The sequence below is a fragment of the Salvia hispanica genome, chromosome 6 (assembly GCF_023119035.1).
Source record: "Salvia hispanica cultivar TCC Black 2014 chromosome 6, UniMelb_Shisp_WGS_1.0, whole genome shotgun sequence".
Taxonomy (NCBI): Eukaryota; Viridiplantae; Streptophyta; class Magnoliopsida; order Lamiales; family Lamiaceae; genus Salvia; species Salvia hispanica.
The window spans coordinates 24151895-24162517 of record NC_062970.1 but is presented as its reverse complement, the minus strand read 5'-3'; the positions used below and the strand labels follow the sequence as shown (position 1 = coordinate 24162517).

The 10623-nt window shown below is 33.4% G+C and overlaps 1 protein-coding gene across 1 annotated transcript; it reads left to right on the top strand.

Annotated features, from left to right (window-relative positions):
* Window positions 1-1151: 1151 nt before the first annotated feature.
* On the top strand, window positions 1152-7110 carry LOC125194979. Its single transcript, XM_048093189.1, has 6 exons — window positions 1152-1404; window positions 1499-2128; window positions 2222-2276; window positions 2363-2916; window positions 3085-3674; window positions 7003-7110. The coding sequence occupies exons 1-6, from the start codon at window positions 1152-1154 to the stop codon at window positions 7108-7110; spliced, it is 2190 nt and encodes a 729-aa protein (XP_047949146.1).
* Window positions 7111-10623: the final 3513 nt, after the last annotated feature.

The window sequence follows — 10623 nt, the reverse complement described above, 5'->3', positions numbered from 1 at the left end:
AAAAAGATAAATTTAGTTTTTTAGAAACTAATTGTATTAACTGTTAGTTTAGAAAATGTCCTTCTTTTCAGTCACACGCACTACTTTTTAAGAGTCATATTACATTTAATACGTCCAACCATAGAATGAGAGATTTAATATATGAATCAAGATTTTTATAATATGCACAACTCACATTTTATTAAGTTAGGCGCCAAAAATAGCCAACAAAAACTGTGGAGTCAAACGCACTACTTTTTAGGAGTCAAAATACATTTACTATTTACTTACTATTATTTTTTCTTCATTTACTTACTATTACTTACTATTATTCTAATCTAGTAATGGCATTTTCCAGTATAATACTAGGACTTTATAATAATTTTATATTCTCTCCATTTCGCTATTAGTGAAGGCAATTTCTTCCGACACGGAGATTATAAAAAAATTATGATAAGTGATTTAGATAAATGAAGAATAAAGTAGGAAATGAAAAATATAGAGTGATGAAGAATGAATAAAGTAAGTGAGAAGAAGTTTTAAATTTTTATGATTCAAATTATTTATATATATATAATGTGGATATGTTTAATATTCCATATATATTTTTTAAATTAAGCTATTAAATTTATATATAAATTTACCTATTATTCAGATTAATGACTTGCATAGCTCTATCAATAAACAACTCTCACGTATTTTCTTTATTTGTATATCTTATTCTAATTAGCTCATACTTTTTGATCTTAAGTCACATATCTTCTTTTTATCATAAATTTTATTGTTTTTACTCCACTTAGATTATAAATCAAAATTGCATAAATATTTCATTCATTAGGGAGTAGTAAATATTATTTCTATTTTTTTAAGTCTTCACGTGGCTTTGAATTCTTATTTTTTTATATATAAATTTATTATATTTTCTATCCATTATTTAAAACTCATATGTCGCGTGCAGTTGTGTATACTGTTGAGTTTCAGAAATGTGAATTGCCTCATGCACATATTCTTCTTTTTTTAAGCAACGAGGATAAACAACCTCCTCCTCGACGCATTGATGAGATTATATCAGCTGCACTTCCGATGCAGCAATTGACCCTCACTATTTTGAGAGCGTTAAAGAACTTATGATGCATGGACCATGTGGCATTGTACGAAAATCATCTCCATGCATGCGTGATGGACGTTGCTCCAAATACTTTCCAAAGAAATATGTTGCTGCCACAATGTTTGATGATGATGGTTATCCTGTTTATAGACGTAGAGATAATGGTCGTGTTGTTTTGAAGGATGGTGTTCCCTTGGATAACAGATATGTTGTTCCACATAATCGTTATCTCCTTATGAAATATGGTGGTCATATCAACGTTGAGTGGTGCAATCAGTCGCGGTCTATCAAGTATTTGTTTAAGTACATAAATAAAGGTTATGATAGGGTGACGACAACTTTTTTCCAACCTGATGTTGATGGAACTCAACGAAATTTGGATGAAGTGCAAATGTATATCGTCTTGTGAAGGTGCTTGGAGAATTCTTGGTTTTGAGATTCAATATAAGGATCCTTCAGTTGAAAGATTGAGTTTTCATCTTCCAAATGAGCAACATATTGTTTTTGATGAAGATGAGACATTGGATAGTGTTTTGGATAGTAAGACAATTTTTCAAAGCAAGTTCTTGGCTTGGATGGAGGCTAATAAGATATATTCTGAAGGTAGAGATTTGACTTATGGTGAATTTCCAACCAAGTTTGTGTGGAAGAAGGATCGTTGGCAACCTAAGCAACAACGTTATTCAATTGTGCGGTTATTTTACGTTGCTCCTGGTTCTGGCGATTTGTATTATTTGAGATGTTTGTTGAATGTTGTCAAGGGACCTACCTGTTATGAAGCCATTAGATCTATTAATGGTGTTCAGTATGATACATTTCGAGATGTTTGCTTCTCTTTGGGTTTGCTGGATGATGTTAAAGAGTATATTGATGGAATTGTAGAGGCTTCTTTTTGGTCATCAGCTCATTCTTTAAGATTGTTGTTTGTGAGTTTGTTGTCTTCAGAATCTGTGTCGCGACCGGAAATTGTTTGGCAAAAATGTTGGAAACATTTATCTGATGATGTTCTCTATAACCAACGAAAGTTGAGAAATCAACCCGGTAAGTTATAATTGTTATGTTTATAAAATTTTATTGTATAATTTAATAATTTCAAATAAGGGCTAATTGTATCACCTTCTTTGATGTTTCCAGGTTTGGTGCTTAATGATGATGATATTCAGAATTTTGTGTTGGCAGATATTGAAAAGTTGTTGTTGAATATTGGAAAAATTTGTGTGATTACCATGGTATGCCTTATCCAAAAGCTGAGTATTTTGAATCATGTGATAATAGATTAATTTTGGATGAGTTGTGTTATGATCGTGAAGCTTTAGCAAGAGAACACTTGGACTTTCTTTCAAAATTCACTGATGAGCAACTTCATGTTCATGATACGATAATGTCATATGTGCATTCATCTAAGGGAGGAATGTTTTTCGTTTATGGATATGGAGGTACTGGTAAAACTTTCATATGGAGGTCGTTGTCAGCAGGGATTCGTTCGAAGGGTTTTATTGTGTTAAATGTGGCATCCAGTGGCATAGCCTCTTTATTGTTACCTGGTGGTAGAACATCCCACTCTCTCTTTAAGATTCCTATCATTGTGAATGAAGATTCGATGTGCAATATAAAACCTGGTAGTGCACTAGCTGAACTTATCGTTCGTGCTAAGCTTATTATATGGGATGAAGCTCCTATGATTCATAAACATTGCATAGAAGCCATTGATAGGACTTTAAGGGATATTATGCGTGTACGCGGTGAGCACAGTTTGGAAAAACCATTTGGTGGAAAAACAGTGGTTTTTGGAGGTGGCTTTGGACAAATATTGCATGTGGTTCCTAAGGGTAGTTGACAAGATGTTGTGAATGCTACCATCAACTCTTCATACCTTTGGAGTAGTTGTACAGTTCTGAGGTTGACAAAAAACATGCGACTGTTGAGTCTTGAATCTTCTGATGACGCTTCAAAACTGAAGGAATTTTCTTCGTGAGTTGCTTCTATTGGTGACACAGTTATTGGTGGTCCAAATGATGGTGAAGTGGTTATTGATCTCCCTTCTAATCTTATATTGTCTAATGTTGGTGATCATCTGAAAATTATCGTTTCGAAGATTTATCCCTCTTATATGAATCCTGAAGAGTTAAGCAATTGTTTGCATGATCGTGCTGTACTTGCTCCCACATTGGACGTTGTTGATGAGGTTAACCAATACATGACTTCTTTGGATCACAACCAAGGTAGAGTATATTTGAGCTCTGATAGTATTTCAAACTTAGATTCAACTTCGAATGGTTCTAATGAGATACATTCAGTTGAGTTTTTGAATAATTTGAAGTGTTCGGGTACACCTAATCATGAATTGTTGTTGAAAGTTGGCACTCCTGTGATGTTGTTAAGGAACATTGATCACTCAAATGGGTTGTGTAATGGCACCAAATTGATAATTACAAGGTTAGGTGATTATGTTTTGGAAGGAAAAGTATTGGGTGGCCAAAAGAGAGGAAATAAAGTGTTGATTCCTAGAATGGCTTTGATACCTTCTGATGAAAGGATACCATTCAAATTCCAACGACGACAATTTTCGTTGGCTGTGTCGTATGCGGTGACTATTAATAAGAGTCAAGGTCAATCTCTCTCTCATGTTGGATTATTTTTGAAAAAATCAGAGTCAAGGACAATCTCTTTCTAGAGTCACAAGCCGTTAAGGTCTGAAGATTTTAGTTTGTGGAGATGATGTTGATAGTAGAAATGATTCTACTGTTAATGTTGTTTACAAAGAAGTTTTCCAAAATTTATGAAATGTTGGTTTGTTGTTTTTCTATGTTTTTGTTTGCATATGTGAATATCTATGTTTTTGTTTAGAAGAGATTATGAACTTTTTATATGTGAGAAGAATATTATTTTTTTGTCTTTGGTCTTTTACGGTATTGTTTTTATTTGTATATCGAGTAGTTTTTGATCCACCATTTTCTTCTTTTTCATATATTTTACGTTATAATACTACACCCATATTAGATATTAAATTTATTAAATTGTATAAGATCGTATGCTGAATATTAATTTTTGATATTGGTGATATTGGTATAAATGTTCATATTATTTATAATAGTATCAATACTTATTTTTCAATTAGAATACTTTAATCGGCGGATATTTTTTAGTGTAAAATATTTTAAATTATTTTTATAAATTATTAGTATTTGTTAAAATACAAGCAACGAATTGATTTTCTTTTCAAATCAAACATGGGTCAACAGTTTGGGTTTGCAATATGGACTTTAAAAAATCAATTCAATATTGCTGATGTCTTATTCAAAATGGGTCAACAATTTGGGATCGGAGTATTATTCATGCATATACTCATGTGCATCTAGATATGCATAGTACATTCACCCTAATTCATTTCAAATTATGATTAATTAAGTTTAGTTGAGAATTACTAATATATTATAACTGTGAACTACTAAACTATCATTAATAATTTAATGATTAAGTATTACAACATTGTTATATATTTGATTTAAGAGAACTTGTCACGTGTAAGGTTAGAGATGTTGATGCATACACCAGTTGATCCACCTGTGTAAAATTGCAACATAGTGCTTGACCCTTGGAGTATTTGCTCTTTTTCCTATGGAATAATATGTCTAATATGAGTTCTCATTGACCATTTCATATAACGGTAGTCGTACAAATGTTAGTCAACACGTTACAAATATTAGAAATATGGTGGGTGTGAATTGGTCTAGTGGCAGTGGTAGAGCACGAAGTCAAATGTCTCATGTTCGAGTCTATGGTAACGCGTTCTTTGAATATATGTTTGTTTCCTGATAAGTCGTATTCTTAGCCTTGGTTACTGGTTAGTATGTCGTGATTTATATGTATTATCCGCAAGAAAAGTTGCCTAAGTGTGCAGGAAAAGAGTCTCAATCATTAGGAGAAGGTTCAGACAACTCAGGTGGAAAAGAGCGCTAGAAGGGTGTGATACTGACCAAAATTTTTGCAAGAGAGAAGGCTCGAGACAGAGAAGAATGATTGCTGGGATGATCAACCATAAACAAGGGCAAAATAGTCAATTTGCGAAGGAAGTCTACCCTAAAAGTAAGGGCAAGCCTCCCTATAAAAGAAGCCACTTGGAGAGAGAGAAGGAGTTCGACCACTACACTTAGCTAGAATTCTCTCTCGGAAGATCAGTTCCTTCAGCATTGTCTACGTCTTTTCATTCCTCGCCACAGCCATGGTCACCTGAAGTTCCAAACGTCCACCGGAGAATCATCATCCACCGTTCCAGCCACTTCATCTCGTAGTAGTAGCAGTTTCATCGTCCGGAGTGGCAAAACAATCTTTAATCGCATCCTTAGTTTAATCTTTACTTGCTTTCTTCTTTGGATCTGTTGCAAACTTGATTCTTGTTATCTTTTGAAGTATTTCGTTAAGATCCAAACGTTTTTAGTAATGAAGTTTGTTTTACGCATCTCTTTTTGGTTCGAATCTGCTTCATTCTACCTAGGTAGGTTAAATCTATTTATCGCGTTTATTTTCTAAGTGTTTACGCATGTCTTCGTTTGAGTAGGCTAGATCTGGGTTTGTTAACTGGAATTTCGAGTTTCTCATTCGGTTTAAGGTTTCGTGCATGAGTTTTTCATTTTGCGTTACTGTTGTCACCTTGCATGCTAGCCAGTAGAAGTGGGTTGAGGAATTTTATTGATACCAGGTTCCAGTCGTCGTGCCAACGACTCAGCTAGGTTGGGATTTTCATCCTGATCAGTTGGATACACCCTTAAATTAACACAGCACCCGAAAACCCACTTTTTCATTTACTAATCAAAAAATTAAACATGGATCAAGCATAGTTATTAATATCAGAGTTTAAACTAACAATATCTTCCTACGTATGTATTGAAAGGATTACTTGTAATCTCTATATTGATTTAATAGAATTTTATCTGTTGAAAGAGATCACTAGTTTCTCCTTTGATATGCTCCCTCAATTAAAGTTAAGTAACAGGATTAATGAAACTTAATTTGTCCAAAATATCTGTGAAAATGATTGAGGTATTTACCTTGGTCAATATATCTGCTAATTGTTCTTCTGATAGAACAAAAGACAATTCGATAATAGCCCATCAATATTTTCTTTAACAAAATATTGATCAACTTTTACATGTTTGATTCTATCATGTTACAGTCGAGTTCTCTAAAATATTGTAGCCTTATTGTCACAAAATAATCAACATTCATGTATAGGAGTAAACTCAATCTCAACCAATGACTAACTCTTAATTTGTTACAAGCTATACCCGCAAGTGTATGGGGCTAGTGTAGTAGAAAGTAAAGAATATCTGATAAACACGGTTTTCGCATGTTTGTAAGACCTAGATTTGGCTCGTTTTGAATGTCAATCATGCATATTATGTCCATTATTGCTTAAATTTCTATATTTTGGTATCTTGACGTATTTGTGAGAGATTACAAAAAAAAAACTTGGAAAAATGTACTTCCTCAGTTCCATAGCAATAGAGTCATTTTGCCATTTTGGTACGTACCATAGTAATAGAGTCATTTCCCTTTTTAGTAAAAGTCAATACATTTTTCCAAACCTACTTTACTCTCTCTTACTTTTTTCTCTCTTCATCTCTCTACCTTTTTCATTTTTCACTTTATTCTCCATTTACTTAACTCACCTAACACAATTTTTCTTAATCTCCGTGCCGAAAAGAAACGTCTTCATGATGACACTATGGAACGGAGGGAGTACAAAATAGCCAAAACTGAAGTCCGGACCCAACAAGATGTACAGCAGCCTTAATTCGAGCCAATTAAAGCATCCCATTTTCTTCACCTTTGAAAGAGCTTCACGTACTGTATCTTGCACATCTTAATTGGAGTTCTGTTGAGAAAGTTATGACCATTCTACGAACATTATGCAGAGTAGTCAAAAGCTTAAAGAAATTAGGCAGAAATTCAAGGAAGGAAAGAAACTATTGTCTGTCCGGAGCCTTTGTCCTAGTGGCAAAGAGCTTAGACATTGTGACTGAGGTGTCGAGTTCCTCTTATCAACATTAACGGAACTGAATTTCCTCCAAAAAAAACATTCTAGAGTATGGAGCCGCATACGGTGAAATCACTCATTATAAAAGTTTACTCAACACAGTTTTGTGTGTGAGTTGGTCAAGCGGTAGAAAGGTTAATGCCTGAAGCCAAAGGTCTCAGGTTCGAGTCCTTCGCGGCGGGGCCTTTAAATTTAAATTCATTTACACGAAAAAAATTAAAAATATTGCCTTATGAAGCCAAATCTCTTCTATTCCTTGTAGGATTCAATTCTTACCATGTTTAAACCTTTTTCAAGCCTATATATACCTTATAACCTTATTCATATTATTCATCTCTGAGCCTCAATCGGTCTCCATTTCTACACACAAATTCATCCCTAATTATGAGTAGCTCTGAAGACTACACATAGTTCATGCTTGTTTAGGCAACAGAAGACTGCACATAGTTCATCCTTATCTATGAATAGTAGTAAACATCTTTTGTGGAGTTTTTGGTGAAGGCTACTTTGATTATGTTTTGATTAATTGATTGAAATTTTTCTTAGTTCTTGTGACTATTTTGACTATTCTTGTGCTTTTATTGTTCTTTTGTTTGGTAAGCTCTAGAACTATGGTCGTTTAGCTATATTAATCGAGATATAGGTAGTTTTCATGTTTAAATATATAATCATCACTTAGATTATCTGCACGCTAGAGAGAAGATACCCTAGTTAAGAGGCTTGGGTCCATAGGAGCTACAAAAGTTAGATTCTAAATATTAAATGGAGACTTAAATACTCTCTCCGTCCCGAGGTAATTGAGTGGTATCCTTTCTTGTCTGTCCAAAGGTAGTTGAGTCATTTCCTTTTGTGGTAAAAATTTTATTTCTTCTCTTTCTCTTCATCTCTCTTACTTTATTTCCTATCTTAGTTTACTCTCTCCATTTTAACCTTTAATTACAATTCCTTAAATCACGTGCCCAAAAGAAATGCCTCAACTACCTTGGGACGGAGGGAGTATTAAAATTTAATCAACTGGGTAGGTGCACTCAAGAGGAAGACTTATCCTATAGTAGACACTTTCCTAATAATCTGATAGATATGTAAAGGTAGAGATTCTGTGAGATAAATAATATTTAGTTGTTGTAGTTGGATCTTAAAACTCTACATTATTCGTATGCTTTATATATTTGATTCTATGCTTTCTATTACTACCTCCGTCCCACAACAAGAGTCACATTTGGTGCGAGCACGAGTTTTAAAAATTGTAAAGAAAAGTGGTTTGAATAAGTTAGGGGACTATGGGTCCACTTGTATATAATAGTTTTATAATACAATGTGAGTGGAATAAGTTAGTGGAATGTGGAGCATACTTATGATTTATGTTAATAGTGAAATGTGACTCTTATTATGGGATGGGCCGAAATAGCAAAATATGACTCTTATTGTGGATGAATGTAGTACCTATTTAGTTGTTTATGTCTATTTAATTTTGTCAAACCAAAAACCCCTTATCTTTAGTAGTATATGACACATAATATACGATAATACTCCCTCCATCCTAACTAAGTTGAGTCGTATTCCTCTTTGTGATGTTCCAACTAAGTTGAATCATTTTCTTTTTTAATAAAAAAGTAAACATCCAAGCACTGTTACTTTATTCCACTATCTACTTTACTCTCTCTTTATTTTTTGTACTTTATTCCTTTCTCCTACTTTTCATCACAATTTCTTAATCTCCGTCCCCTAAAGTTATGTCTCAACTTAGTTGGGACGGAGGGAGTATATGATAGTCAGTTGCAATCCTATTTCTTGTATTTGATATCCTAGTACTTACTTTTAGCTATACTATCTCTACACTGTATACTTGCAGTTAGTTGTAGTGCTAACAAAAAGTGCATCAGTATCGTATCCACGAAGACTATAGTTCCAAGACCTAAGTACTGCAACTAAATCTCGATCACTAACTATACGACCAACGTGAGATGAGTTAAATGACAAAATGAGAAATAAAAAGAAAAAATAAATCAAAAGAGCAAATATAATACAGTATCAAATGGAGGTAGAATCATGTGGATCAGATGATGATGACTCTATGACAATTTGTGGTCAATCAGTCTATGAGTTGTGCGGACTAGGGTCTCAAAAGTTGTTAAGATATCACTAAGGCAAATCATGTCTTCTCCTGAAGTACACGATTTGCAGGTTGCAAGCTAGGCCCAGAGTCTCCTTCTAATAAAAGGGTTTGTTTGCTTAATTAGAAAACAGATATGAGCTTAAGTTGTTGCATTTCGCTTGTTTGCTATGCAATTATTAATTTCTTGTTGGCCCGAGTTTACAGAGCGGCCCGCAATGTTTTCAGAAATGCAGTGTTTTCAAATCTGCCTAAAGTGGTGATTTATCATTTCTACCCATCCTTTTTTGACTCAACGTCAATTTTTCCCTCTAACTTGATTGGATTTCATCCTTCTACTAGAAGTACATATTCTACTTGGCAGACGTAGTACGTATTTCTTTGCTCCAATGGAATTTGCCATCATTCCATTGATAATTTTAACAAATGATAAAGCCAAATGCATGTTCAATTTGAGGCGCAGATCATCCATGCTATTGGAAAAGCAATTCATCCATGAAATTGGGCAAACATGAATTTTGGCGAGGATGAAGGAAATTATCCATTTGCATGACCTTCTTTAGAATTTGGGAGAATATGAATTTCAGGTCAACACAACTGGCGGAGCACTAGACTCCGACACATCCACGGTATAATCTCAATTTGTTGCTCGTTTCAAAGAAATTTTGGGGAAAATTTTGAAATACTCAAGCTAATTCAGGTTACATCTCTATTTGTTTGATTAGTTCTTTTTATTGTTCACTTTAAGATTTTGTGTATATATTTTTATAAGTGTTATGTGTATGTGTTATTGGGCATAATTTCCATGATTTATTTTAATGTTTTTTTATTAGAAAAATAAAATATGTTCACAGTTTATATGCTCCCTCCGTCCCATAAAAATATAGATATTTGGGACGGCACGAGAATTAATGCATATTTAATAAAGTAAGAGAGATAAAAAGAAAAAGTAATTATAATTTTTGTTAGTGGAGAATGAAGTCCACATAGAAAGAAGTTATCAAAAATTGAAAGAAATATTTTTATGGGACATCCCAAAATAGAAAAAAGTCCTTATTTTTATGGACGGAGAAATTATTAGTTGGAATTGAAATTTTACATATTTTCACATGTCAAAAATGCATTAACAGGACACATCAAATTGGACCGCCAACTTGGTATACCATGACCACTAAATATTTTCTCAATCTATGGGGGTATTTGTATGTGAATAACTTCAATCCAATTGTGATTCTGCATACCAACTTTAAAATCCACCTATAAATTACCATAAATCATAATTCAACAATTGAAATTATTTAATGTAGTATAATACGATGTTGTTTCGCTGTTTAAAACGTAACGTCATCTTAATTGACATTTGATAATGTTACATAAATAAATAAT